General features: G+C 39.3%; 2 protein-coding genes across 3 annotated transcripts; one reads left to right on the top strand and one right to left on the bottom strand.

Moving 5' to 3' along the window:
* Nucleotides 1-1,011: 1,011 nt before the first annotated feature.
* On the top strand, nt 1,012-1,295 carry LOC148586434 (uncharacterized). Its single transcript, XM_088515873.1, has one exon. It carries the CDS (start codon nt 1,053-1,055, stop codon nt 1,287-1,289), a length of 237 nt encoding a protein of 78 aa, XP_088371999.1. The 5' UTR covers nt 1,012-1,052; the 3' UTR covers nt 1,290-1,295.
* Nucleotides 1,296-3,294: 1,999 nt separating this feature from the next.
* Nucleotides 3,295-9,715, bottom strand: LOC132178995 (transcription regulator). Of its 2 annotated transcripts, none has more exons than XM_059591600.2 (11): nt 9,391-9,715; nt 8,063-8,169; nt 7,849-7,919; nt 7,725-7,774; nt 5,569-5,642; nt 5,421-5,483; nt 4,994-5,081; nt 4,068-4,130; nt 3,919-3,998; nt 3,768-3,839; nt 3,295-3,680 (listed from the first exon to the last, which is right to left on the bottom strand). In XM_059591600.2, exons 2-11 carry the CDS (start codon nt 8,092-8,094, stop codon nt 3,599-3,601), a joined length of 675 nt encoding a protein of 224 aa, XP_059447583.2. In that variant the 5' UTR covers nt 8,095-8,169; nt 9,391-9,715; the 3' UTR covers nt 3,295-3,598. The 2 variants fall into 2 exon arrangements, with proteins under 2 accessions (XP_059447583.2, XP_059447582.2); XM_059591599.2 differs by having other exon boundaries at nt 9,403-9,715.
* Nucleotides 9,716-16,906: the final 7,191 nt, after the last annotated feature.

The raw sequence follows: 16,906 nt of genomic DNA, 5'->3' as shown, positions 1-16,906 counted from the left end.
GATGTAAGGGCTTTATGCTCTAGATTTTATTATTAATGAAGTTGTAAAGATTTCTATTTCAAAAAAAAAAAAAAAAGTGTAAACAAATGCAAAAATTTGTATTTTATGTATCAAGGTAATTAATTTTAGTTTTTAATATATCAAATTCACTTATCTCGATAACACAAACTTATGTATTTATTTAAAAAAGTTGTTGTTTGAAAACTTAGATAAATAAAAAGCAAGAAAAAATGCATAATTTTAAAAGCTAAACTATGATTTTAAAAGTTAAACCGCAATTTCACCCAACGCTTAATTGCGTTTCTAAAAATTGAAAGTATTTTCAAATCTCACATTTTAAAATTACTATTTTTTAATCGTACTATTCGAAACCGAAAACCAAAATGGATCCTTAATTAGTTTATATATATATAGCACCAAAACCGAAAACCGAACATTTTTTTGAGGAGATCAAAGAATATTTTTAAAACGTGCTTGAGATTGTGTTTAAAAAATATAACCTTTAAGTTAAAAATGTTTTTTTTTTTTGCCATTTTTTAGTTTTTTGAACTTTAAAAGCACTTTTAATTTTATTTTTTTTAATCAAACGGATACGTTTTTCTTCAAACGAACTTTTTAAATGTTAAACGCACATTTAAACTCCATAAACACATATCCAAACTTGCCCTTAGGCGATGTGATCGGGAAAACTTCTGGATCGGCGCGTTACAGGAAAAAACACTAGAAACGAGAAGATTAAGGGTGCATCAACGTAAGATTGAAAGTCGAACTTTGGTTTAATTTTTCTGCAATTTTGAGAAAAAAAAATGGAGTATTAATCTAGGCGCGACCTCTCCAGTAACCCATGCAAGCATTCATGCACTGCCAATTTTCCGAGAATCCCATTACTCTTTTGCAGGTAATGGGCATTAAAATTAAGTTATTTGACCATATTTATCTCCCTATAAATAACCACCCATTTCTTCCTTTAATCAACACTACCCTTAAGAGTTAAGACCCACATCATCATCATCTACTACAGTCTACACCTTAAGTAGCTACATATTTTTAGAATGGGCGGCAAAGGAGGCGGTGGCGGAGGAGGAGGCAAAGGAGGCGGTGGCGGTGGTGGCGGAGGAGCTGGCAAAGGAGGTGGCGGAGGTGGCTCCTCCTCAAAGGGTGGTGGCAGCGGTGGCATGATGGTTGCTCCGGGCAGTGGAGGAGGAGCCCATATCTCAAGGGGCACTTTTGAGAGCCACCCACAGGGCTATTTTTCGGGTCTGCACTCCACTGGAAAAGAAACCAAATAGATTTGACTGCCATATTGTGGAGGTTTCCTGCTTAAACGACATGTAGCTTATGGGTTATATGTTGGAATAAAATAAAGCTTGAATTCTTCTTGCTTCTGTTTTGTTATTCGTTTTACATTCTACTCCACAGCAAATATTTAGCATCTTCTAATTTGCGATTCCCATTTCATGTATAGTTGTAATGAATTGATAATAATGAATCGAACCCAAATAAATGACATAACAAATTTAACCCAAATAAAAGTGATTAATAGCCAATTAGTTGTTTCTACTTATTTATATAAGAAGCTAATGAAGTGATTTTAAGTGGGTTAAAAGATAATTTTATACCCATCGCTCAACAATTATATTAGATTAATTAACTAGTAATATTTAAACTTATTGATCATTTAGGGCCAATTTAAAGCTTGGTAATTGACCGCTATAGCCGAACGGGAAAGTTCCCTCTCCACAATAGAAAAGGAATATGAGAAATAAAAATAAAATAAGAAAGCTTGTATTTTTTGGATTATATTTTACCAAAACCTTTTCTCATTAGGGTTTGGAATTATCTTATTTTGCTTAACTGACTAGTTAGTTCTCTCCATTTAGGAATCTTCCTTCCTTATAAATCGGGACTTCATCGCCCTTTCTCTCCACTAAGGACTTCATCGCCCTTAGTTCTCTCATTTGTTAGCATTAATTTTACACGTTCCCCTTGAAAAGAAAGTGATAACGCTCCTAGTTAGGGCCCCTTTTTTCACTCTTTCATCTTGCCCTTTCCGCTATTAGGTCACCCATAATAGATGGAAAAAAAGGAAGAAGTGAATATGAGTTACTTGACGATGAAACATTTCAAGGGTATGCAAATCTCAAGTGGTTGCCGCATGGATTATTTAATTGTTGTTGCTGCAATTCAGTATGAACAAAGAAAACTCAAAGGATTCACAATCTTCTAAACAAGAAAGATAGATCAAGAAAAAAGTTCTAAAGAAATCTATGACCATGCCTATGGACAGCCCAAGGAAACAAGGATTTGATGAACAAAAAGATCATGGTTACTGCTTTCCAAGCTCAAAGGCCAAAGAATGGTTTGAAGAGAATCTATGGGAGCCGAGAGGGGGAGATCAATTTCAAGATACACCAACAGAATTCTAAATATAATAACAAAAAACCTACTGCCAGTATGAAATTGGAGAAGAGGCAGAAATTGGATTTGCCCCCCTTTCTAAACCCACCACCGGACATGCCTGAAGAAGTCAAGAACCATATAGAAGGAGTAGATGGATCAGCGTTGTTTATGGTAATACAAAAACGCCTCACCACCACTAACCTAAAGCCAAACCATAGTCGGTTGTCCATACCCTTTGGGAAGATCAATAGGGGATTCTTGAAAGAGGGAGAGAGATCTTCTTGACCAACAAATCTCATTGGAAGTGCCATTCTACGGGCCCTCGCATAAGGTGAGTAAAATGATTTTGAGGCAGTGGGATAGGCAAGGACTCGGGGAAGAGCAGCTCCATGTACGCGCTGAGGACATACTGGAAAGAAGTTGCAAAGGAGAATGATCTCAAGGCAGATGATGTGATCCAAGTTTGGAAAGACATGAGCTGTACAGTGTAAGACAGATGGATTTTGAAGGACAATCCAACTTTGAGAGAGCGTCTTCAGTGGCTGAAAGACAAGGGCTTGAATGCGTACAGCATCTCTTATGGGAGTTGTACTTTTTAACAGCATGTTCCCAAGGCATAGAGAACGCATCGATACAAAGTTAGCAGATCTGGTTAGGGAAGTGGCCAAGGCAGTGCTGCCTCCATATCAACAGCACTTTGATGTCGTAGTGGCTTGTGCGGATGACGATCACAACGATGTCTATATCTGTTTACTTCAGGAGGCATTTCTTACGTGGTTGGCCCAATATATATATTTGTGGAAGCTTAAAAATTGAATTACTGCACTCCATCTTTCCAGTCTCAAAACATACATACAACAAACAAACGACATGAGGGCACATATGCACAGGTGATGACACATACATAAGTGCACAGTTCAATAATATCAACATCATTTCTGGGAGACAACAGAGGAATGTCTCCCAGAAACTAGAGTTGTTTGTTTCTATTAAGCTTACAAGCCTGGGATTATATTTGACATACATTTACATAGACAGCGTCGTTCCTATCTAAATGACAGCAGCAGCTACAGTAAATGTATACAGGAAAGTAGAAAACCTAATCCTGCCAACCAACCAAGCCTCAAGAGTGCAGCACTTAATAGTTACACGACTACATATATATGTTAACGGTATTGACATATATAGCTTATCCTACTCACATGTCCATGTCATCAAAAATCTCTCCATCTTCCTCGGAAGGTAATTCAACCATAAGAAATTCATCGGCCACCAAATTACTGCCAAAAACAGCAAGAACTAAGCCAAAAAGCCCATGACAGCTGATGGGAAAACCATATAAGTACTAACAAAACATTTTAACCCACCTCAAACAGCAAAGACGAAAACTCACAACACGCCTTTGTTTTCTGTTATAGAAGAAGAAATTGAAAGACCATCTGAAGACACAAAGAAGTTCCCAAGTCATAATTGCAGCTATTTGACTACCACTAATTCAATGGAGATATCAAAACTTACATGGCTCCTCTCTCTAGAAATGGATCTGCATCAGAGTCCGGATTGTAACTGTAAATTTCGCATTCTGCTAGTTTTACAACCTGCATCACAAGGTATCATAAAACTGCCTCTTGGTACAACTGGCATTCAATTCTATAAAGTAAGCTCACCTCGTCAAGAGCCTTGTACAAGGTCTCCAGCAGGGAACTGCCCCCATTAGTCTCAATCCATTCCTGCAATTGAATAGTCCAACAAAACAACACCTAAGACTAGAGAGAGGTATTCTTCATAATAAAGCCAATCATAAGGTCATAAGAAACAGTATATCATTATACTCTGCATCATCACTAGTAGAAACAGACAAGCAACTACTTCCCTCAATGAATGAATTGGGGGGGCGTAGGGGGACCCCACGAAAAAAATCTGTACAAAAAAGGTTTTATTTTATTTTATTTTATCAATGGTTGCCCTCTTAAAACAAATTCAGTGCAGCCTGAACACCCCCCCCAAAAAAAAAAATCTTACCTCCATCCCTGCTTGCCTCTCCAATTTATACAATAAGGAATCAAGACACTTATACCAATTTAGTCCAGAAATGGCAAGAATGTCCAAAAGTAAATCAGAAGTTCTATGCTTCTTTCTAATTCAGGCATTGACCCATCAGACCACCATACTTCAGAAAAAAGTCACCAGTCCATATAACAGAGAAGGCAATATTCCAAAGTACGATAATATGATCTTCAGTAATGTCTCTAATAGACGAACAAAATAATTAATAGAGTGAAAAATATTAGCTGTAGAAGGCCAGAAGTCTACACCAAAACAAAATCATATTCAGATCCAACGTTCATGATCATGTAAGAACTTGTGATTTTTCTTTTCTCCTTTCCAAAAAGGAAATCAAGTTAATTATTCCCCCTACCCAAAAAAGTGTAAATCTATGGAAAAAGACGAGGAGCACATGCATGTCACTTTAAAAGTTTGAATGAGATTAGATAGTATACCTCTGCCTGGAAAAAAGTTAAGGATAACAAAAATAGAAAAACACAAACAAAAATTACAAAAAACAAAAATACAAAACATTATATAGCAATACCTTTGATGCTTCAAACATGTAGGTATCAAGAATCTGCTTAAAAATGTCCCAGCTTTCCTCTGTGAAGAACTGATGAGCTTTCACCGCACTAGAAAACCGCAAAGACGTAGGCAACATCGTAATATAACAAAGCCACAAAATAGCCCAAAGCAATGTATCTATAGCATGCACTTGATAAAAACTAATACGAGTTAAATAAACCAACCATATGATTGACCACATTAGACTTGGGAAATGGAGAGATTTGAACTCTCAGCTCCTAGAGCAACAGTTTTCTGAACTGTCTGTCAAACCCTTTGACAACACTTCCACAGTGATTGAAAGAGGATTATTTAGTGGGTTGCCAGGTCGCCCAATAAGCTGACAATGGCATTACCCATAATCCTCCTTTCAGCCATATGTGCAATAGAAATGTACATAGAGATACCTGAAATCATAATCCGGATACATGTGATTGAGAGTAAGAACCAGGTAGATCAATGTCTTCCGGCTGGAACGAGCATAAAGGAAAACCAGTCAAACAAACATAAGAGATAAAACTATACTTTCCAAAGCCAATCTAGGCAACATTCCACCTGGATCTGCTCAACAGGAAATCAGCTGGTGAGGAAGAGTCAGTGTCTGAAGATCTCCCTAGATAATCAAGCATCTGAAGTAAAAAGTAAGAATTAAATACAGATACCAGCAGAATCCTGATAAGAAAAACAAAGAACCAAAATCTGCTGTCAAATAGGAAAAGACGTTAGGACAAAATAGTTACGAAATTTATCTCCTCAGAGCTTTGCCATCTCAAGTACGGAAAAAGCGTCAAAAAGAGCACACACGCAAACACAGAGATAAACAAAGTACCACAATTCAGTTCTTGAAAAGAAAAAGATAATAAGAGAAGTAAATAAAGTGTGAACAGTATGTTTCACCATCAAAACTTTCGAGCTTCATCATCTCACGCACGCAAAAAGAATCATACAGAGCACAAACGGAATCATTAACATGAAACAGAAAAGAAAGAAGAATCAAGTGTGCATTTAGCAAAGACATCTTGCTTTAACCAAGAAAGATGAGAAGAAACACTTTCTCTTTTTTGACCTTCCTCTTTATATAAGTTAATATTAGGTGAAATACTCAGCTAAGATCGTCAATCCAATGGGACAGGGAAACCTAACAGGATAAAAAAGGATGGGAAAAAAATCTAAAAGGAAAGAGAAAAGTAGCACATGTTTTAAGAAATTGTGCATCATAACTGTCTTGCAAGGTTAAAATAATCAAACACAATATACATAATCGTAAATGTATTTATATTTCATGTGCCTAATTTATCAAAAGGGGGGAGGCTTACGCTGATTAAGAGCACTCTTTCTAGCATACCAACCTATTTGTTATCTCTTTTCCCCATTCCATCGAGTGTGGCAAACAGGGTTGAGAAGATGCAAAGGAATTTTTTATGGCGTTGTACCAATGAGGAGACAAAGTATCACTTAGTTAAATGGTCTTTAGTTTGCTCTCCTTTGCAAAATGGGGGCTTGGGGATTAGAAATCTGTGTAGGTTTTATCAAGCTCTATTGGGGAAATGGTTATGGCATTATGCTACGGACAGGGAAGCTTATTGGAGGAAGGTAGTTGAAGCAAAATATGGATGGGAGTATGGATGGAGGTTGGTGCACAAAACAGGTTGAGGGGTCTTTTGGTGTTGGGGTTTGGAAGCATATTTGGAGAGGGTGGGAGTCTTTTTCTAAGTTCATCAGATATGAAGTGGGAGATGAATCCCAAATCAGGTTTTGGCATGATATTTGGTGTGGAGATCAACCATTAAAGGAGGCTTTACTTGAATTGTTCCGTATTGAAAGAAACAAAGAGGCTTGGGTGAGTGATAATATGCAGATTTTGAATGAGGTAGTGCATTGGAATGTCCCCTTTTACAAGCGGCTCAGGACTGGGAAGTAGAGGTGGCGTTGGCTTTCTATGGCAATTTGTATGAGACCCGGCGCCATTTGGGGGGTGTGGACCGCATATGGTGGACTCCTTCCAAGAAAAAGCTTTTTGAGGTGAGTTCCTTCTTCAGAGTACTTTCTTCTTCTTCTTCAGAGAGGCACGAGGTAGGGAGCTCCTCTTTCCCATGGAAGAGTATATGGAAGGTTAAAGTTTTGCTTAGAGTTAGTTTTTTTGTGCGGATGGCTACTCTAAGAAGGATCCTCACTGTGGATAATCTTCGCAAGAGAAGTTTGATCGTGGTGGACTGGTGTAGTATGTGTAAGAGGAGTGGTGAGTCTATCAATCATCTCCTCCTCCATTGTTCTTTTTACCCTTTTTGATGTGGCACATGCTCTTTGGAGTGTTCTTGTTTCCTTTTTTGATGTGAATTGGATCATGAATGGTAGGATTATTGACCTCCTAAATTGCTGGAAAGGCCAAAGAGTAATAAAATGGTGTTGGAGGTGCAGAGAATGGCCCCTTTGTGTCTTATGTGGACTGTCTGGAGGGTGAGGAATGCTTGATGTTTTGATAATAAGGAATTGACAATGGCGGAGCTTAGCAATAGGTTTCTCAAATTGTTTTTCCTTTGGGCAGGAGCCTTGAACATTCCTCAAGTTTCTACCATGCATCAATTTGTGGATTTGTGTTCTTCTTTTTATCTTTAAAGGGGTGTGTGTCTTTGTATACTTTTTGTGTACTAGGGTTGCGCCCCTCTACGCTTTTTAATGAAATACTTATTTATCAAAAAAAAAAAAATTACCTCATTCTCCAAGCTGAGAGACAGTTTCTTATCAGTTCCCGTGTGTTTGCCTAAAAGAAACAAAAAAGAACTAAGTTGATCTTGAACAAATACCAAACACTTCTAGAACTTGTAATGTTCTTACAGGAGTAAGCTTCAAGGCATCCCTTAATGGTACGCTCCCCAAGGTTTAAATTACTTAGGAAATCATTTAACCTGCAAAAACAACATAAAAATTTATACTAGATATCAACTTTAAAACGAATAAGCTATTCTCGTAAAATCCAAAAAAAAAAAGTTGACTGAATGAAGTGAATTAATCAAAATTTAGTTTCGTTACTTCATTATTTAACAATTACCGATCCAAAGGAGTGTATTCCAAGAACTTCATGTTGAGTAAACTTCAAACAGATGCAATGACTTTGATGTGGCAGGGTACCTCTTGCAACGGAAATGTCCAGGGATCCTGAATGATAAAAAACTATTAACATAGAGAGAAAGCCAGATAAAGAGAGAACCATGAAATAGATCAGTAAAAAAGCTTCGGGATAGCCCTTAGGTTGCAAAATATCAACCTCAGCATCATGCACATTTATCTACTACATCACAGCCAAAATGGAGAAAAAAAAAATTGAAATACATTCCCAGTCTGCTTATGAACTAATTAATAACCACCAAAGAAATCAAATTTTTATAATGAAGATGTCCAAGTAATTTTGCTACGCAAGCTAATTCCAAGCTGTTTGTAAGTGGCATGATTTGATTAATGGCCTCTAACTACTCAATAAAATAGATCGACCCATGAAAGAAAGCTCAAATGAGTCTCATCTGGAAGACCACTTTAATAAATATGCGCTTACACTCAAATGAGTTATATGGGAGAAAGTTTGTGCGCTTACATGTTACCAACATTACCAAGCTGATAAAAACAAATCAGAAATCTGGTACCAAAGGAACATAATTACACCCAAAAATACTCCCTCTGTCATAAAGTAGATAGGGTGCTTTCCCTTTTGGGCTGTCCAAAAATATAAGAATTTCCAAAAAAGAAAGTATTTATCCAATTGATTTCCCATGTTATCCCTAAATTTGAATACACTTCATTTCAAATATGATCCCACCCTTTCTTTTCCAAATTTGAACTCACCTTCTCGACTGACCTAAGGGAATCTTAGAAAGATTGTTATATTTAATTTAGTTTCATTAAAATGCATACAACTTGCAATCACCCCATCTACTTTGGGATAGTGAGACCCCGGTAGGAGTGTAAACGAGCCGAGCTTGGGCGAGCTTGGCTTGTCCGGGCTCGGCACGTTTACTTTGAGGCCAGGCTCGAGCTCGAGCTCGTGCTCGTCTATTTTGGTCGAGCTCGAGCTCAAGCTCGATTAATTTTGGGATGTATATGTACATGCATTTGGCAAAAATGATTCAATCCTAGAATTCAATATTATGTGAAAGACCAACACCCATCAGTTTAATAAGACGAAGATACTTTTTCTGCTCTAATTTCATCAAACACAAACCATAATTCAGTAAAAAACAGAAACCCCAATATCTATCTATCCAAAAATATTTACACATTTTTCTGGGCAACCAAACAAACACATCAAACGGCAAAACCCCAAACCACCCACCACCCAAGAAGAAACGGAGAAAAAAAAAACCCAAAAAGAAAGGAAAAACCCACAAATCTTATCACCTCCTCCGCCTCCGATCCGCGGCGTACTGCGAGAGTGAAACGACCTCCGAGAGCGGCGTGGACAGCGAGGTTGGCAGCGGCAAGTTCCTGGAAACCGGGCACGAGCCGTTCAGCTTCAGCCAGGCGTCGAGGTGTGTGGTTGCTGCGGTGGTGGTGGTGGTTGCTGTTGGGGGCACTGGGGGAGTGGTCGGAGCGGCAACAAAGATTGGAGGCGAGGAGGGTGGTGGAGACTGTGAGAGGAGAGTCGAGAGAAATGGAGAGATCAGAGATGATAGATTTAGGTCAAATTTGGGTTCTCTAATTTGCAACCGTTGGATTTGGAAAAATAATTAAATTTTAAATATACAGTTTGTTTCGTTTTACCAAAAGCTTATCTCATATGGCTCTCTCTATTTAGATTTGGTGTGCTTGTTCAATATGATCCATTGATTATATATACGTTTTCAACATTTAATATTACTCGTCAGATTAGATCAAACAGCTTACAGTGTCTCTGTTACACCATTATATACTTCTTAGTAAATGCTTGGTAGCTGTCCTCCATTAATATCATTCAACGGCTATTAGATCATCAAAACATTTTGGACGGCAAGAATCAACCGACAAAGCGCACGCATTAGGGAATTAATCCTGGAATATATTCACCTGGAATTAATCCTCTGTATGCCTCTCATAGTGAGACCGGTTCCATATAAGCATAGTAGATGATCTAGACCGTTTATTAGGATTTTGACTTTCTTATTCAATTTAGAACGGTAGATTAATGAACTTATTATGTCAAGTGGAGCACCATATAATTCTTTCAAATTGGTTTATACTTATGTATCATAGATCAAATTGAACGGCCAAAATTAAATTCAATTAAATTGGACGGCTACGATTAAATTTAATAAAAAATTCAAAATTCAAAATTTAGGAATTAGGAATAAAAATTGAGTTATGTAGTACTATTTAGGGTCAGTTTGTTATTTCAATTTCAATAATTACGATTTTAAAAATTGTTTTTTTTTCAATCGTGTATTTTTTTTTCTTATTTTAGATTAAGTATTTTTTAAATCACAACGTAAAACGCTTTATGTCACATACTCACACATACTAATCACTATTATTATATTACATATAGTATTATTTAGTTAATATGTTAAAATGATAATACTTAACACGGGTCAAGTATATAATGTCAATATTAATATGTATTGTATCTTATATGTAAATATTTATATACTTATATGATTGTATCATTATATGGGTCAATATTAATTTTTATATACTTATATTTTATAATCTCATGATCACGATTCATGACATATATATGATTTAAATTCAAATTGTTAAGTTTTTACTTACTACAAATTGTGATTATAATGCATAAATTATAAGAAACACATTAGTTACTTAATTATTAATCATTTAATTTTAATCTAATGGTAATGCTCAAACTCTAAGTCCTAAATTCCTCATAATGTAATATGAGAAATTGTTTAGGTAACAATTTGCGGGAAGTAAAAATTGTTAAGTTTTTACTTACTGCAAATTATGATTATAATATATAAATTATAAGAAACTCATTAGTTACTTAATTATTAATCATTTAATTTTGATTTGATGGTAATGCTGAAATTCTAAGTTCTAAATTCCTCACAATCTAATAGTCATACATTCATACTTAAATTATATGATTATATTATCTCACAATCTATATTAATACTACCTTAAATCTTTTTTTTTTTGAATCAATATATCTCTTCTTATTATCAATAGTGGAAAAAACAAGAGCTGTAAAGCTCTATACAAATAGAGCAGATTGCTCCAGTGTAACAACATCCAAAATGGAGTTGGGTATATCTTCTAGCCAAATTCTCTCTCCTACATCTCGGGTTGCTGCCTTAGCTAGCCTGTGGGCAGCTTCATTCGCTCCTCTTCTGACATGTCGAGCTTCCCACGTTCTGAATGTCTTCTTTACTTCCTGAATATCACCCACTACATGTCCGTATTTGCTCCATGAAGGGCCAATGTTGTTAATGGCATCAATCACTTGCTTGGAATCCCCTTCTAATATGATGTCAAAGAAGCCACTGTCCCTACTAAACTCCACTGCTGCTAGGGCCCCCATTGCTTCGCCCACAACTGGTTCCGGAAGAGAATGTAGTGTTTTGCTTAAAGCTGCTAAAACCCATCCTCTGTCATCTCTAATAATTACTCCAATACCCAGCCTGTTCTGTTTTGCATCTAGAGCAATGTCCCAATTGGTCTTTACTTTACCCCTAGACGGTGCCTTCCACTTCACCTCCTCCGTTTGATTTCCGCTAGAGACGTTCATCCGCCCAGCCTCCTGGACCGATTGGTAGAGCTTCAGATGTTCCAGAGCCTTGCTAATAACAATGTTTGGGTGAGTAAAATCTTCCCCATGTACCATGGCATTCCGCCGATTCCAAATGCCCCTAGCAATCACTGCACATAACTCGGCATCCTCCTTGCTGCAGCGTTCCAGGATCATTTCAACAATGTCTTCAAAGTCTCTCTCCATGGATAAGCTTTTTTGGATTCGGACAGTGCAACATCCCCACACGTCCTGCGCAGCAGGGCATGACCACAATACATGGGCCGTGGACTCTGGTTCTCGTTGACAGAGATCACATAAATCATTTTCCAGCACCCTTCTCCTGACCAAGTTAACCTTGGTTGGGAGTATGTTGTTGCATGCTCTCCATAGAAAGGATTTCATGGGATTTGAGATCTTCATCTGCCAGATGGAATTCCACAGAGTGCTACTTCGGGTACTGTTGGATCCTTCACTGTGGGTTCTTTTTTTCCTATCCATCTCAAGATAGTAGGCGCTCCGGACCGAGAACTCCCCCGTCTTGGTTACCCGCCAATATAGTTTATCACACTGATTATAGCGGCTAATGGGCATCGAACAGATGATGTCTGCTTCTGTTTCAGAAAATAACTCCCTTATTACCCGGTCGTTCCAGCTGTGTGAACCTTGGTCAATTAACATGCTGACCTTGGCATCAATGTTGAGGTCTTGACAATGAGATTGGATTTTGTAGGAAGAAGGTCTCGGTAACCACTTGTCCCCCAAAATGTTCACTGAATTACCATCCCCGATTCTCCACATCAACCCTTCTTCGAGTAGATCCATTGATGCCATAATACTTCTCCATGCCAATGAGGGTCTATTTCCCACTTTCGCCTTTAACAAAGTGTCATTAGGAAAATATTTCGCCTTTAGGATTTTAGCAACCAAGCTGTCCGGATTTTGGAGTATACGCCACCCTTGCTTAGCGAGGAGCGCTTTGTTGAAACATACAAGGTCCCTAAAACCCAATCCTCCTTGTGATTTTGGTTGCCCCAATTTCTCCCAGCTCATCCAATGAATTTTCTTCTCGTTTTCCTTGTGACCCCACCAAAATCTTTGCATAATAGAATTGATCTCCTTGCATAACGATTTCGGTAGCAAAAAAATGCTCATGATGTACGTTGGGATAGCTTGTACAACCGCTTTCAATAGAATTTATTTTCCTGCTTGGAATAAAAACTTGGTCTTCCAGTCATTAACTCTTCTACTTACACGTTCTTTAATTGACTGAAATTCCCTAATTCTGGATTTTCCAACCAACGCGGGGAGACCCAAATATTTGTCATACCTCTGGGTAGCGGGGACTCCCGCTAATCGAGTAACCACTTCTTTGACCTCGTTGTTAGTGTTCCGGCTGAAGAAAATTGATGTTTTATCCTGATTCAGCATTTGTCCCAATGCCCGCTCATACACCTCTAATATCTCTGATAACCGTTGCCATTCCGCTGGGGTAGCCCTGCAAAATAATAGGCTGTCGTCCGCAAAAAATAAATGACTAATGCGCGGACCTTTGGGCGATGTGGCTACTCCTTTTAGCTTTCCCAAATTTTCCGCCTGTGATAGTTGTGAACTTAAGGCCTCAGCACATAAGAGAAATAAGTAAGGGGAAAGGGGATCCCCTTGCCTAATCCCTCTTATGGGACAAATATTTCCTGTAGGCACTCCATTAATAATAACAGAATACCTCACCGATGATATACATTTGATAATTAGGTTCACCCATCTGTCTGCAAAGCCCAGGCGACGCATGACTGCTTCCAGAAAAATCCATTCTACCATGTCGTATGCTTTGCTCATGTCTAATTTGAGCGCCATAAAACCGGTTTTACCCCACATTCGTGTGTGCATGGAATGTAAGGTCTCATAGGCCACCAAAATATTATCAGAAATTAAGCGCCCTGGAATGAAGGCACTTTGATTTTCCGAAATGATATCAGGCAATAACATCTTAAGCCTATTTGCCAAAGTTTTGGAAATAATTTTGTAAAAGACATTACAAAGAGAAATGGGCCTAAAATCCGACACTTTCTTTGGATTGGCAATTTTAGGAATTAAAGCAATATGAGTGAAATTTATGTCTTCTGCAAAAATTCCTGACAACATAAAATTTGATACAGAGGACCATACCTCCTTCCCAACCTCACTCCAATGTTCATGGAAAAAACCTGCTGTAAGGCCATCTGGTCCTGGAGCTTTTAACTCTGCCATCTGTGATACTGCCAAGCTTACTTCCTCCATGGTGCATGGCCGCAGGAGCTATTCGTTCATTGCCATTGAGACTTTTGGTGTTAGTCCTTCCAGACATCTGTTGATACAAATAGGAGATGAAGTTGTAAATATGTTTTGAAAATATTTATGGAAAGCCTCCTCTATCTCCTCTGTTTTGGAACAAAGGCCACCCTCTTCATCAATAATCTTCTCAATCTGGTTGGACCTTCTCCTTTGATTCACACAAGCATGGAAAAACTTGGTGTTTTTGTCTCCATTTTTCAACCAATGCTCCTTAGCCAATTGCTTCCATTTCAAGTCCTCTTTCTCCAGAATCACGTTGATCTCTGATTGGAGTTCAAAGATCTCCCCCAAATTTTCGGCTCCCTCATTTTCTTGGACTTTCTGTAGCTGTATCAACTTCTCCTTAAGGCCCTGGTCCCCTACGCTGCCATTCCTTCTCTTCCACTGCACAATTGCCTTCTTGCTATTATTCAATTTGTTCAGCACACGGTCCCACACATTTGTTTGGACACTTTTTGCTCTCCATATTCTCCTTATCACTTTTTTATTTTCAGTGCATTTTCCCCACCCGGCCTTATAACGAAAGAAACGCCGCCCTTGGGACTTCCTTGTGTGATTCTCGTCCATTGACACCATTATGGGCAGGTGGTCCCAATTGCATGCAGCCAAAACCTCCAGCCTGTTTGCAGGGAAGTGATCTAACCATTCCGAGTTTGCCATAGCTCGGTCCAGCCGCTCCTTGGTGAAACTCCGACCCCCCCTCTTGTTACTCCAAGTAAATTTAGGACCCGTAAACCCGAGATCATAGAGGTGGCAAGCCTCTATTGTAGCTTGAAAATCCTGCATTTGTTTTTTAGGAGTTTTTAGGGCCCCAAATTTTTCTGAATCCATTGTAATTTCGTTGAAATCTCCTACGCAAACCCAAGCCTTCGGATGAAAAGAGCTTAGAAGTTCAAGCAAGCTCCACGCCTCCTTTCGTCTCGCTACTTCCGGATGCCCATAGAAGCCTGTGAATTTCCAGGCATTAGGATTATCCAAAGAACCCACTGTCGCGTTGATATGTCTGCGACTAAAATTTTGAATGCTAAGCCCAACCTCGTTCTTCCACAATAGTGCCAGCCCTCCGCTTCACCCCACACTATCAACCGTAAAAATGCAATCAAAGCCCAGTTTTATTCTAATTAGCTCCATACGTGAGGCTCGTAACTTGGTCTCAATTAAGAAGACCATTTTGGGTCTCTTCTCCTTTACCAACCGGCAAAGGTCTCGAACTGTCCGAGGGTTCCCAAGCCCTCGGCAGTTCCAACTTAATATGGTCATTTCTTTTGGCGGTGCTGCTCGGCAGCCACCGCCTTTGTTGATTCTCCTGTGAGCTTCTCCTTAGTATCCTCCTTCCCCTTTTTTTGTATTGGCTCTTCTGTCTCCATGTCCTCCTTGTCATTTGTGCTTCGTTTGCCTGAACAAATCAAGTTCTGTGGACCCGAAGCCCATTCTTTGTCCCCTCTTCTAGCTTGTTTTTTCCATTTACGTAGAGAGCCTCCCAAACTCGACACCTTAGGCCCAGTAGAATCAAACTGACCCAACGTGCCTCCTGATACCTTCCCTTGCGCGTTAGAGGCTGATTTTATTCCTCCATTCCACGTGTTATCATCTCCTCCTTCCCCATCGTCTAAATTCTTGTCCAAACGTGCTGAACGTATCGCATTCATGCATGCCTCCAAACTTTCCTTATCAGGTCCCATTGATTGCATTGGAATATTATTGTCGTTACATGGCTGATATTGCGCTTGGGCTGTGATTTGCTCATCAATGCTCTGATTCCCTCCAACAGCTGTTCCCTTCTTTCCTTGCTCCGCATTGCTACAATATTCTCCATTAAATGCTCCATTATTCGTTTCCATCTTTCCTTGGCCAGCCGTTTCTTCCTCCATGGGGAAATGATCTGCTCTTGCCTTATTCTGCATCGAAACGGACATTGATTCCCCAGATTTGTCGCAGCTTGTCTCCCCATTACTCGCCCGCCCATAACTGTTCAGACCAGCTTCCGGTGACCGGAATCTGGCCGGACTGGACCATCCCCCGTCCTCATGCAGATTGTGAGCCCCGCTCCAAGAGCCTCTTCGTCTGTCCGCTCCCCTGGTTTGATAAGACGTACTGAGCCACGGGCCATATTCCATGGCCGCTCCCTTAGCACGTCCCCTGCTGCTCTTCTGACAACCCGCAGGGCCATGCCAGATGATCCCACAGTCAAAGCAAAATTTTGGAATTTTCTCATACTGAAAAGGGATCCAAAATGATCGATTTTTTAGATTTAACATACGTCCCCGCGCCAACGGTTTCATAATGTTAATTCTGATTCGAACTCGTAAATACTTCCCCCATCCAATGCCATCTTCATTCGTATCTACCTCTTCAACGACCCCCACAGTGGATCCCAATTTGAATCCCATATCTTTGCCCATGCATGCTAATGGCATGTTAAGCATTCGAATCCAAAATGTCTCTGAATCAAACGCCATTTGGTGAGGAGGGGATAATCCATCAAAATCTGTTACCGAGAATAAATTCCCTTCAAATATCCACGGCCTTCCTTCAAGAATCCTGATTTTATCCCATTCATGCTCAAACTCAATGAGGAATAGGTTATCTCCCAAGACTTTGAAAGATAACGAACCTGTCGGTCTCCATCCCTTAATAAGCCTTGCTCGAACCGATTCTTTCCCCACTATCCTCTCGATCAGTAATTTCCCTACTAAGCAATGGGATCGTCCTTTGCTTGCTATCTCCTCGACACATTCTTCCTCCGCATCCAGGCCAATGCTTTCCTCTTCCGTCAATGACAGCTTCCCTCACATATGCGTCAAGTCTTCCTCCATGGCTGCTTCGATCAGTAGAGACCCCAAAGAATAC

Source organism: Corylus avellana, chromosome 4, assembly GCF_965113065.1.
Source record: "Corylus avellana chromosome 4, dhCorAvel1.hap1.2, whole genome shotgun sequence".
Taxonomy (NCBI): Eukaryota; Viridiplantae; Streptophyta; class Magnoliopsida; order Fagales; family Betulaceae; genus Corylus; species Corylus avellana.
The sequence above is the reverse complement of the archived record's forward strand: the minus strand, read 5'-3'. Positions and strand labels throughout refer to the sequence as shown.

Bases quoted from the DNA above. Each gene is read 5' to 3' on its own strand.
- LOC148586434 (XM_088515873.1), top strand. From the start codon at position 1,053: ATGGGCGGCAAAGGAGGCGGTGGCGGAGGAGGAGGCAAAGGAGGCGGT.
- LOC132178995 (XM_059591600.2), bottom strand. From the start codon at position 8,094: ATGAAGTTCTTGGAATACACTCCTTTGGATCG. The intron at 5,082-5,420 runs GTATCTCTATGT...GCGGTTTTCTAG, and splicing joins TATCCGGATTATGATTTCAG to TGCGGTGAAAGCTCATCAGT. The intron at 3,840-3,918 runs GTAAGTTTTGAT...TTGTGTCTTCAG, and splicing joins TTTCTAGAGAGAGGAGCCAT to ATGGTCTTTCAATTTCTTCT.